The sequence below is a fragment of the Setaria viridis genome, chromosome 8 (genome assembly GCF_005286985.2).
Source record: "Setaria viridis chromosome 8, Setaria_viridis_v4.0, whole genome shotgun sequence".
Lineage (NCBI taxonomy): Eukaryota > Viridiplantae > Streptophyta > Magnoliopsida > Poales > Poaceae > Setaria > Setaria viridis.
Genome location: NC_048270.2, coordinates 41,577,799 through 41,590,869, shown reverse-complemented (window position 1 = coordinate 41,590,869; position 13,071 = coordinate 41,577,799). Strand labels below are relative to the sequence as shown.

The 13,071-nt window shown below is 45.8% G+C and overlaps 1 protein-coding gene across 2 annotated transcripts; it reads right to left on the bottom strand.

Moving 5' to 3' along the window:
• Positions 1–3,141: 3,141 nt before the first annotated feature.
• LOC117833296 (uncharacterized) lies at positions 3,142–12,742 on the bottom strand. 2 transcript variants are annotated; one of them, XM_034712736.2, is made up of 4 exons: positions 12,318–12,742; positions 9,170–10,255; positions 3,648–6,029; positions 3,142–3,505 (listed from the first exon to the last, which is right to left on the bottom strand). In XM_034712736.2, exons 1-4 carry the CDS (start codon positions 12,606–12,608, stop codon positions 3,479–3,481), a joined length of 3,786 nt encoding a protein of 1,261 aa, XP_034568627.1. In that variant the 5' UTR covers positions 12,609–12,742; the 3' UTR covers positions 3,142–3,478. The 2 variants fall into 2 exon arrangements, with proteins under 2 accessions (XP_034568627.1, XP_034568628.1); XM_034712737.2 differs by having other exon boundaries at positions 9,170–10,287; positions 12,318–12,459.
• Between the last annotated feature and the right edge of the window lie 329 nt (positions 12,743–13,071).

Sequence of the window (13,071 nt, the reverse complement as noted above, 5' to 3'; positions counted from 1 at the left end):
CATACTGATTCTAGCAAAATTAATTTGACATTTTTTTGATTTTTCTACAATTTAGGGTGCATTTTGAAAAATTCACTATATTTTCTGCCCAAAAAAATACCGAGGCAATCTTGCGATCTAGCCCTCGCGTCTATGGTTTAATTGCACAGGGGTCCCTGGTTCTTGCACTAAGGCCCCTCGAAAAAGGTAAAAGACACAAGGGTGCCCTTGCGGCGCGCACGGGCGGTCCGGCCGAAATCCGGCGATGTGCCGGCCAACCCCGGGTAAGTTGCGGGGAGGTGCGGGAGCTCACCGGGAGTCGACTGGCTGCTGTTGGGGGTGCCAAGGGGGCTTGACGGGGGCAGAACGGTGGTGAACTGCTTGCGGCGACGGAGGAGCTTGGGTGACAACGTTCTGGCGGTGTCGAAGCTCGGCGACGGCAACGGGCGGGTGCCTGCGCTTCACGAGGGGGAGGCGAAGCGAGTGGTGGCGACAACGAAGGGTAGAGATGGGTGGAGCAAGGGGCTTCATGGCATGGCGGTGGGCTCGAAGCAGAGCAGGGGAGCTTCGAGGCGAGCTAGAGCGGGGAAGAGGTGCGCGGGCGGGTCCGGTGGTGTACTTATAGGAGGGCAGAGGTGTGGCTGGCAGCTGGGGCTAGAGGGGGAGCTGCACGTGCTGCCAATGGGCCGGCCACGGTGGCGGTGCCAATGGCAGACGGGGGAGGTGACTCGATGGGCGAGCTCGCAGGCAGGCACTGCAAGCGAAGTAAGCATGCGCGGGTGAAGCGGCTGTGTTGGGGCGTTGCAGGCAAGGTTGGGGCGCTACTGCATCTTGTCCCGCACGCCGGTTGACCCGCCAGCACTGTGCTATTTTGACCACCACTAAAAAATTGATTTTAGCGTAGTGGTAGTTGGCGCCACCGCACACCCTGCTGCACTCGGAGCTCACTGGATACTACTAGGATCATGTTCATCTCTCCACCATTCCAGCTACCTTGTGGAGCTGGCCGTATCGCGCATGTATGGCGCTGGGTAATACTAGGATCATGTTCATCTCTTGGCCATTCCGGCTGTTGGGATACGAGGTAGGCTACGCTAGCGCAAAACAAAATTTCTACCACGTAAACCAGGAAAACTGTCGTATATGGATCACGAGATTACCACTCGACACACAGGTGCGGAAGATGTAGAATCGCGTCGGGGTAGCGAAGTTGAACACGCGTAGTCAATCACGTCAATGTCAGCAGCTCTTTAGCAACTCGTCCACGTGCAGCGACGTCCTTCTTGTGCCGCGGCTCGCCAAGCTCGTCGTCGGCTCGTCAAGCTCTCGCACGACGGCTCGTCCAAAAGCTGCAGATGCAACACCTCCAAGGTATCCACACGTGCAGGGAGGAAGCATCGCAAGCCGGACTGCTAGGTCCACGAGTTACAACAGGGCGAGGGTGTGGGGCGCGGCAGCTGTTCGTGGAAAAGGAGGGATCAATGCTTGAAACCCTAAGCCGCCCCATCCCTCTATTTATAGGCGTGCCTGACAGGCCTCTGGGTCCGAGGCCCATTAGTACTCCTAAACCAGGTCCAATTCAGATCATATCCGAATTGGACTTCCAGCCCAAGTGTGTGACCCTATAGGTTCATATGCGTATAGACAAGGCCTGAGTACTTCTACTCGGCCAATAGTTAGTAGCGGCCTCTAGCAAGATGTGCTAACTCCTATACGCACACGAAGATCATATCAGACGAACCATCACAACATCATGTACATGCTATTCCCTTTGCCTCACGATATTTGGTCTAGCTTCAAGTCGACCACTCTTTCTCGATCCTGTGATTCAGAATTCCTTTGTAGGTTAACTCTTTTATGTAGCATGGCCATGCATTTCTTGATCCGATCACTTGAGGGGCCCAGAGATATCTCTCTCAAGTAGAGAGGGGCAAATCCCATCTTGACTGACCATACCTCACAGCATGCTTCTTGACAAACCTGAAAGCTACCTTTATAACTACCCTGTTACGGTGTAGCGTTTGATAGCCCCTAAGTAGGTCGAACCACATCTTGAGTACATGCGACAATCTCAGGTCTAAGGACAAAGCGTACATATTGTGTAAAGAGAGAACTACTTCTCGTGTTGGGTCAGTCCTAGCACATGTGTCCACATGCACCTACATTATTAGTTTAACATCTCCATGTCCATGACTTGTGAAACATAGTCATCAACTAATACATGTACTAGTCTAATATTCATGTGTGTCCTCACATGAACTCCGACTAGGGACAACTTTAGAATAACCATACAAGTAAAGAGTTCCACATACAATTCACATAATCGCAGATCAATTCAAGTAGCCTTTAATGGATATTCAATGAACGTAATATAGATCATGGATACAAATGGAATATCATCATCTCTATGATTGCCTCTAGGGCATACCTCCAACACCCGCTACCTTCTGCTTTCAATTAATATAGATCATGGATACAAATGGAATATCATCATCTCTATGATTGCCTCTAGGGCATACCTCCAAGCGTATGGCTGCCGGATACTACTAGGATCATGTTCAGTTCCATTTGCCTGAAACTAGAATAAATCTGCATGCACACTTTCAATTACTAGCTCATAAACATGTAAGTGCATGAAACACCCATGCAACTTGCTAGCTTCTGCTTTCCTTGTCTCTTCAGTAGCACGAATACGTCGCAGCTCATACAAATGTACCAGGCGCTATCTATTTGAAAGACTTTGCACAAAATCTTGTCAAACAGTACTCGAGCTCACTTTTTGTCAGATCAAAAGATTGTTGAATCTCAATGAAATCCTCCATAGCTAGTTGACGGAAGTTGTTGTCGAGGTGCTTCTTCTCCGGAGTCTCCTCAATGTAGCGGTGGAAACTTCTAGAGCCATCGGCTACGCAGACCTAGGAGCCAAAGATGAATGTCGTGCCAGCTTCGAACACGAACGTAGGCTTGATGATGACTTGAGCCATCGAACTCACGTGAAGAGTTTTGGCGACCTCCCCTACCAGGCGCGCCAGCTGTCGGTGTTTTATACCCGGAAAAAACCACTGGGGTACCTGGGGTAGAGTTTTTGTTGGTGGGTGTCACCGAAATTAAGAATCCGATGGTCACGTAGGGACGCGATTTAGACAAGTTCGGACCGCTAGATCATGTAATACCCTACGTCTGTGTGTTGTTTGCTTGTATTTGAACGATCTTGTCCTAAGAGGGTCCCTGCCCGCCCTAATATATCGGGGGAGCAGGGTTACATGGTGGTTATTTTACAAGAGTACTAGTCGGACACAGTCATAGAGTACTACTCCAACTCGGAAGAGTAGTTTCCTTGCCGTACGACTAGTCTTCTGGGAGTCCATGTAGTCTACGCTACCCTGTATCATAGTCTCCATGTCCTGGATCGTCTCAGTGTACGTCTCCCTGTGTGGGTCTGTACAAGTCTTCTGGTGGACCCGAGGATGTATGCCCAACACTGGTGGCATTTTTAAGTTCAAAGAAAGTTGAAATCACGATACATCTGCAAAGTTGAAAAAAAGTGCAACTGATTAGCTCTAGCTTATACTCTCATGGAAATCACAAACAGGAAGTACATAGAGGTTTTATCAGAAAACTTGAATGCCGGATTTAATTTAAAAATAATGCGGTCGTCGTGAACTTACTATGTTGATGTGTGCGAGCTTGGCCTTGTTCTCTTCTGACTCGCACCATTGCTGTAGTTCCGTGTTCCCATCAATAACTAACTCCTTGAGGTTGGTGAGGTACTGTATACATGTAGGCAAAGACTTGATGCTATCACAGCGCCTGATGATGAGCTTTTCGAGAGAGGAGATGTCGCTCAGCCATTCTGGCAGTGCTGATATGCTGTGACAATTACTCAACTCGAGTGACTGAAGGGAGGAGAGTTGCTGTATGCCCTCTGGCAAGCTCGTCAGATTTTGACAGGAGTAGAATTGCAGCTCCTGGAGGGCCAGGAAGTGGTGAAACAGCCTGCAACTCTGGTGGTACCTTATCCAGCTGATAACCAGGCTGGTGATGGTTGGAGTAGAGTTGCAGCGATGGCTGCTGGTTTGTACCTCCACCAGTGAAGATATAACTTGGTCACTTTGTGATATTAGGAACTCACGGCATTTCGGTGGGCATGGTTTCAGTCTCAACATCGGACATTCATATACCTTGAGTGCATCTAGCATAGGGAACATGAACTCTTCCACACCATCTTCGCCAGGGCATGTTGTATTCCACTCCTCCAAACCATCCATATGAGCCACTGTGAACTTTGCCAATCGGGGGAATGCTCCTTTTCCACCACAGATACCCCTTTCAATTTTTATAACATTGGGTATATCACAAAGACGCAGGCTTTCTAAGTACGGTAACTGTCCAAGTGGTGGTAGGTTGCTACATGTAGGCAGATTCTTCAATTCAATACAAGTAAGATTAGGGAGATGATGAGAAATGGCCATGAGCCAGCTAGGAAACCTCGGACTGCTATAACCTTCTAGACTCAAGTCCTTCAATCTCATTGGTGGCACTAGTTGTCCCAACAAATCCTCGTCCTGCAGATGTCGGTAAGCATTCGAGTTCCAAAGCAGTTTCAACCTCAAAAGATTCTGTTTGGTCAACAAGTTTAGTCTCCATGCTTCCTCTAGAAGTCGTATGTTTTCAAGAGAAACTATATGTAACTCACCGATGATATTTTCACCCTCGAGCACATGCAGATTGCTATGAGCACTGACGTCATCAGCACGAACCTTGAAGAGTGGTAATGTTAGTGAATAGTGCAATAGAGAACTAGCCTGATCCATCAATTCATGTCGGCACCCGTCCAGCAGTACAGACTTCAGCCCAGTTGCACAACCTATACTCTCTGGGAGGGTCATGAGCTTCCGGCAATACTCGAGATTCAGTGTATGCAGCCTTTTGAGATTACCAATACATTCTGGTAGATACTCAAATCCATTCCACGATAGGTCCAGATGCTCCAGATTGGTAAGGGTCCGGATGCTCCACATTGGTAAGGGTCCAAGGAAACATTTTAATTTCAAAACCTTGAGATTGGTGAGGTTTCCAATTTCATCTAGCGTACTACGGAGCTGTGTGCCTCTCACTATTGACATATCCAGATATTGTAATGCGGTGAGGCCATGAAAAGCTCCAGCTAAGCCTTTGTCAATATAGCACCATGTCAAATCTAGATGCAATAAATTATGGAGCCTCTTGAATGACTCTGGAAATTCCCTGACACCGCAGCATGACATGTTTAAATACTGTATATTGACCAGGCTGCCTATAGCTTCTGGTAGCCGTGAGATATAACGACAAGATGCTAAGTTCAAATATTGGAGATGTGTGAGGCCACACAAAGATTCAGGTATTTTCTTGACACCAGAACATTCAGATAAATCAAGATGATGCAAATTTGTGAGATTACCAAGTGAATTTGGCAGTTCTCTTATCCCAGAACAACCTGACATGTCAAGATGCATCATACATTTTAAATCACCAAATGATACCGGCAGTTTTGATATGCCAGAACAATCTGACAAACCTAGATAGTTCAGACACCAGAGCTTGCCCATTGATTCTGGTAGTGTGGAAATGTGAGAAGATCCATTCAGGTTCAGGTACTGCAGTTTTGATAGCTCAGTCATAAACTCTGGGAGAACATCATTTTGCATTCGTGGAGCAGCAAGGTACTTCAGCTGCTTCAATTGCCCAATAGAGGCTGGCAACAGTATACCAGAGCATCCACTAAAATCCAAAATACACAAGCACTTTGCAAACGAAAATGCCCCATAAGAGAGATCCAGCTTGACGCTATCTGAGAAATGAAGTGCCCTCACCTTTGAGGGTAAAACATTGGATAACCTTGTTGCCTGGTAATATTTGGTAATCGATGCATAGCGACAATATTTCTGGCTATATGCTTTATTATTCTTCGATGCAACATTAGAAACAATTAACTCATCACCCATGATTAATGTTGCCAGATCATGCACCAGGTCATGCATAGTGTACCGCTCCATATAATCTCCTGAAGTCTGAAATGATAAGTTAACCATACTGCATATCATATCTTCACCAAAGAAATATTACTTATTAAAAGAGTAAAACATACTATCGGTCCTCAAAATTGTAATGTTATGTCATCCCTGTCCCGAAGTAGCAAAATGGACAATCAGATCCAAATAAAACTTGCTGATTGTACCATATGAGTCACAAATCATCTATCTTAAGTTAAACCACCTGCTTGATATGTTGTTTATACTATGCTAGGAAAAGGACCCAATCGACATGTGGGGACCATGTATTGGGCCCATCTCTCCTCTCTCTCTCTCTCTCCTCTCTCTTCCTCCCGCTGTATCCTCCCTCCCTTCAGTGGTAGAAAACTGATTAACAGTCTGGTTGGGAAGGCGTAAATTCTCCCGGAAACCAATCCGGCATAAAGCAATCGAGACAAAAGGGGTGTCTTTTGTCCCAGGTGCCTCAACCGGGACTAAAAACAACCTTTAGTCCCGGTTTGTAAAACAAAACTGGGACTAAAGGGGCTGCCACGCCAGGTGCGGGACAGGCCCCCCTTTATCCCGGTTAGTAACACAAACCGGAATAAATGGTTTTGCAAAAAAAAAGCAAAAAAAATTAAATTCCATGGGGGTCCCAGGGAGGCCCCCCACACACGCAAGTCACAAGTCACACGATTTTCACGCAAAAGATGCGCGTGCGCAGTATGTGGGATTCGAACCCACGACCTCAAGCCTTGTGCGTAGCTTCCTTGTCATCTCACCTACACACCACATCTAACTATATAGGGGATGCAATCCTTTTGTATTAACTCGTGGGGAACACTTTAGTCCCGGACCGGGACTAAAGACAACCTTTTATCCCAGTTGGTATTACAAACCGGGACTAAAGGGCCTTTTTCCAGCCACACGTGGGTGACCTTTTTATCCCGGTTTGTAATACTGGGATAAAAAGTGTGTAAGGACTTTAGTCCTTTTTGGGATCCTTCTATCCCGGTTGGAGTTTAAAATTAGGATAAAATATCACATTTTATCCCGGTTGGTGTCATGGGCTTTAGTCCCGGGTGGTTTTACAAACCGGGATTAAAAATATGGCATTTAGTCCCGGTTGGTCACCGAGACTAAATGGTCCCCCACGGGTACCTGAGTTTTTCAACCGGGACTAAAAGGTCCCCCTCCCCCACGGCTAGCTAATTTACAAACCGGGACAAAAGGAGACCTTTATTTCCGCTTGCAAATAATAACCGGGAGTAAAGCTCCGCGCACCCCCTTTTCTCTCGGGCCTAGATTAAACCGGATTAAGGGGGGAGGATCAAAAGTCGGTTCTCTACTAGTGCTTTCATCCCCTTCTCCTTTGGCCCATCTCATGCTCGGCATGTTACCAATGCTGTATGGGTTGCTCTCACGTTCAGTGACCATGCACGCATCCAATTCCAAGTCTCAGTGCCATGTGTGGCCTCGACGACCAGTTACTAGTTGGGAGGTGAGCTCCTACACAGTCGGTCACCAGCTTGCCGCTTGCTGCAGCCGCTGGTGTCAACACTGCTGAGGTACCCGTCAAGCTTGACCACAACCTCTCCAAGATGGGTTGCGGAGGAAGGAAGAGGCACTCGTCCTATGCACATGCTTGCAATGACAAAAGGGCAAGCACCTTTGTGGCAACCACCAGCACGACTCTACCATTTCCTGCAAGCTTCAGCCATTGTTGCTCTACCTACTCACCTCCAGTGCCTTGAACGCCACATCGAAGCAAGCAAAACTACCTCTTCTCTCTCATCGTTCTTTCTCCATGAAACCCCTAATAGGCAAGCCAGCAGGCAGCAGCTCCCTTCCTCTATGCTGTAGGCTGAATCAGAGCACCACAAGTCCACAACCCCATGACTCGTATCATACTGTAGCAATGTTTAGGGTCTTGATTGTACATTTTGCGAGTTATGGGACTTGTAAGTACTTTATTAGCATTAAAACTAATTATTACCCCTTTGGATATGATCATTCAGGCTCGAGTTAATTTTGGGACAACCATTTTAAGGGAGATTATCATCATTGCTAGCTAGTGCATTTGGTTTCATCGCAACAGTATTATCTTTGATAATGTTGTTCGGTCTATGGCTAAGTGGAAATTGGATTTCAGAGAAGAACACGACAGCGAAGCTTTCCTTGGATAATTTGATGAGTAATTCTGTAACTTTTAATTCCTCCCCCCTTTTTTCTCTTTGAGCCTGTGAGCTTTGTAACTTCATTGAAAATGAAACAGGTAGGGGACTCCCCTGCCAATTTGTTAAAAAAAGGAAACTGTTTTTTTGGGGAGAAGGTGTATTTTTCATCCGTCAAGTATAGCAAACGTGTGACATTCATCTCTCATGTTTCATTTGGTGAAAATCAACCACACCTAAGTTTGACAATGGTTCAATGCCATCTAATGACGGTTTATACCACGAAATTATCTGCTGAAGATATAAACCAATAAAAAATTAATGAATCCTCTAAACTTCCTATCAAATATAAATTATTGTCAAAATTAACAGAACTGATTCAAACTGAGCTATTATAGCAATTGACTCAACATTAGATATAGCTAAGCAGTGACTAGTAAGATGATTACATGGCCTAAATTGATGGTATACTTATGTGACACTAAACTATTATCGAACTTAGGTGGGGATGATAAATGCATGGGTTTAGTAAATTAAGAGGCTGATCCCATCCACCTATATAAATGGTATCTTCACAAGTGGTTCCTTATGTGAACCACCGCCTATGTGCAAATGTGTTTCCACGTGTGGTTCAAAGATACATGAGACTCCTCCAACTAGGCAAGAAGCCCATAATCTATTTATCAAAAAAAAAAGAAGCCCATAATCTATGCATGTGGGAAGGCAGGGTAAATAAGAAAATTGTTTTTAGTAATATATGTGGAAAACTCAAGAATAGGTAGTAGTGTGCTCCCACACCTTACCTATACTTTAACTGAATTTAGGATAAAGATTACCCATGGAAATAATATTATAATTCCATATCCGATAATAGTAAAATGTCAAATGTCATCAATTGAGTTGTCGTAATGACTAGTAGTAGGCAAAAACAACCAATATGGGAACAGATCAATCAGCAGGCAAGGGTAGTGTACGTTCTGGTAGTTATATATACTTCAACATTACCTTGGGCAACTTTGAAACTTGAAGGAAGGACATGCCCAAAAGTTGCCTGGTGTATTCCTTCCCCTTCGATGGCTTGATAAAACCAAGAGCAATCCATTGGTGAATCAAATCATCTTTAGAAATATTATGGCCTTTTGGGAATATGGCACAATAAGAAAAGCATATCCTTAGCTGTGGTTGCATCCTTTCATAACTTAATTTCAAGGACGGTAGCACACCACCATTATCTTCAAAAGATTCATTCCAGATATCACTGTTGTTTATTTCTATCCATCCGGACAGGTCTTTGGACTGTAGCATGTATCCAAGTGTTTGAGCTGCTAATGCCACACCTCCACATTTCTTTGCAATGTCCAATCCTATCTTCTCTAATCTTTCTTGGTAATGTTGATCTTCAAACCTGCTATATCTCTTAATTATTTCCCAGCATGTATAATCGTTCAAAGGCTGCAGCTTGTATGGTGTACATGTGGAAACTTTCCTTGCAATGTCTTCCTTGCGCGTGGTTACTATGACATCTATGGTAGTGCCCTTCTTGCCCACCTGAAGCATACTCCTCAGTTTCCCCAACTCAGTGTCCTTTTCCTCCCATAAGTCATCTAAAACAATAAGAACCTTCTTGCCACCTAGTAAGTTATCTAGGCACTGATTTATGGCTTCCAGTGTATCCCTATTCTGCCGGCCTCCTTCTGTTGGTATTAGAGAAATTATAGAGCTTCCTATTTTATTTAGACTGAAATCCCGGGACACATAAACCCATATACGATGGTCATACTTCTTGAATTGTGCATCATTGTAAATTAGTTGTGCCAAAGTACTCTTGCCTATACCTCCAAGGCCATGGATAGAAACAATCACAGTCGCATCACTGTGGGTACCTGTGGATAAGAGGTTTATGATTTCCTGCTTTTCTCTATTCCTCCCAATTGGTTTTTCAGGCAAACGTGATGATGTTTCACGATCGTCATCATGTTGCTCAAGAGATGTGCAAGTGCCACCCTCTGAGAATTTAAAATCCCGAAAGGCATTGTTGATTTTCTTCAGTTCTTCTCTCATGCTCTTCATCCATGAAAGCACTCCTGGCTTCTGCAAGAATTTCATTTATTCTCAGTTGGAATCTACACTAAACAAAGAGGCTTCAGATCATATGAACATACATGGAAATTGAACCACAAACTCAAGTAGGAACTGGCTAATCGGCTAGATATTTCAAATTTAAGAGGTGAGATGACCAATATTAACCGCTACTAGTGGTATCGACGGCCGGTACTAGATGGATGGTCTTTTATTCTGGCCTGCACTACGCTAGAAACGATTTGTGCTGGCACAGACAAATTAGCATGCTGGCAGACGTGATTGGCACCCGCCAGCATAGATTGCCCCATTTGTGCTGGTGCGCGCTTATGTGGCCCGCCAGCACACAGGCCACTATGCTGGCTGGCCACATAAGCGCCTGCCAGCACGGTGCTTTCAAGAAAATTCAAAATTGCTTAAATACTTGGTAAATATTTTCGAAATTATTTCAAACTTTTACACATGCACATAAATGTTATTTAGTGAATTTAAAAAATATTATTTCATACATAACAGAAATTATAATGAGTAGTTAGTTCACTTGTCACTTTAGGTTGAAACACCCTATAACTCATGAGGTGTTTCAACCTATAGTGACAAGTGAACTAACTACTCATTCTCAATTGTGTTATCTATAAAATAATATTTTTTAAATTGACTAAATAGCATTTATGTCCATGTGAAAAGTTTGAAATAATTTCAAAATCATTTGGCAAGTATTTTGATCCTTTTGATTTTTTTGAAAGCACTACGCTGGCAGGTACTAATGCGGCCCGCCAGCAAAAGGCACTATGTTGGAAGGCGATAATGTCACCCGCCAGCTCAAAAGAATGAAAAATTTTGTGGACACTGCGAGTGGAGCCAAAAATTGGCGCGTTGTCTCCCATCCCTCCCTCTGTACTCATTTATCTTTCATCCATCTCTATCTCTCTCCCTCTTGCAGCACTCTATCTCCCCCCCTCCACTTTTCCTGCCTCCCCTCCCCTCTCCCCCTCCACTTGCCCCTCACTGGTGGTGAGGAGTGGCGATGGGAGCGATGGGGCGGAGCCGCGCCGGCGCAGAGGCGGCGGTGGCAGAACGTGGCAGTGCTGGGGCTGGTCGATGCGATGGCAGGCGGAGGAGGCGGAGGAGGGGCGGAGGACGCAGAGGAGACGAAGGAGGGCCGGCGGAGGAGGCCGGTGGACATAGGAGGGCGAATGAGGCGGAGGAGGGGCGTAGCGAGCAGGGCAACAACAACAGAGAGGGTTGGCAGTGGGGCTGCTCCATTTGGGGAGCGAGAGTGAGAGGGATGGAGAGGAGCGCGCATGTTGGGTGTTGTGGTGCGATGTCGGGCGGTGGCCAGCTACAGGCGCGGCCGGCGGTGGCGCATCGGGTGGCTTTTTTTCCTAGAAATAGTTGTGTTGGCAAGGGATATAACCACCCGCCAGCATAGACCGCTATTTGTGCTGGCTTAAAGTTACTGGCTTAAAGTTACTGGCGGGTGCTAGACCCTCCAGCACAGAGCCCTTTTACCCTCCAGGAAAAATCCTTTCTGGCCTGGTTCTAGGCACGAGTTTGGCTGATCCCCGAACAGGATTTACAAGCTTACATGTCCCAGTAGCCTGTAGGTATTGAGCTATTATCCAACAACATCATCAGATATATGAAACCCAGCCCAAGGACCTGAGCAGTACAAAGGGGAAAAAAATAAACCGTGCTAAAAAAGAAGGTATATTTCTTTGGCACAAAAACAATTATAGGAGGAAACTCAATAATCCAAATGACTTACATAATAAGTAAGTTTGTGCAATATATCTTGCCTTAAATTTTAGATGTATCCGAGTGTAACACACTTGCTATAGCCTAATATAAAGTTTATTTGTGCGAAGTCACATGGCTGCACCTAACCCCTTTGCACTAAATCTTATCTATCGAACACGACCGAGATCGAGAAGACATTCTATTCTGGTTTAGAGTTGTAGACATCCGGTTGGAAATAAGAGTGTGAAATTGATAATGAATTAGTTCTCCCCAGGAGGGATGCTATCGGTTTCAAAGGTATTGGAGATAGATCCTAGCATGTATAAACACGCACCTTTGCAGTTAACCGGTAGCTAGTCTCTTGGTAGTCTTCGAGCATGTCAGCGATTTCTAAGGCAGCATGCTTGAGCCGCTTGAGCCATAGCTGCACCAACTTCTCCTTGGCCGACCGCCTCTCAGCATCCTGGAGCGCCGCTGAGATGGCCTCCAGCACCGAGTTCATGTCCTCCAGGTCGTCGCCGAAGTTCCAAAGCAAATTGGCCTGCTCCTTGATGGCGGCGGCCAGCTTATCTTTCGCAATGCCGACAACAGCGGAAGTGAGCAATCCAGCTAAGCTCTCCGCCATGGCTGCAGAGCTCTGAGAACGCGGTGTGGTGTGTGCAGAGGAGCGCGTCAACAAAGGTTGTGAAATACACTCCTGAGAACAGCTAGGCAGGCGTCAACATTGCTCCAGGCTGGACCACGGCGCTGAGAACAACTTGGAAGGCGTACGCGTCAACATTGCTGCGTTGCCGGCTACGCGGCCGGACCAATGTCCAATTCTAGGCTCGGGGTTATCTTGATTACCAGCTGGTGCCACTTAATTGTCTGCGATTGATTAGCAGCTGGCGCCTGTACCAGTGGGAGCGCACTATGTCTGATTGAGTGCTTAGCAACTAACGGCTGAGGTTGTCGTTTGGTAGGGTTGAATAGTTTAGTTGAACAAAGTAAAAGCTCATGTTTTATGGATGCAAAGGATTGCTACATTAGTACTGTGCTTGAGATATTGAGCCGCGGTGACATAAACAGCATGCTAATCAATCCAATTT

Coding starts and splice junctions, on each gene's coding strand:
- LOC117833296 (XM_034712736.2), bottom strand. CDS start 12,608: ATGGCGGAGAGCTTAGCTGGATTGCTCACTTCCGCTGTTGTCGGCATT. Junction 10,256..12,317: donor GCTACCGGTTAACTGCAAAG/GTGCGTGTTTAT, acceptor AAATTCTTGCAG/AAGCCAGGAGTGCTTTCATG. Junction 6,030..9,169: donor AAGTTTCAAAGTTGCCCAAG/GTAATGTTGAAG, acceptor TTATCATTTCAG/ACTTCAGGAGATTATATGGA.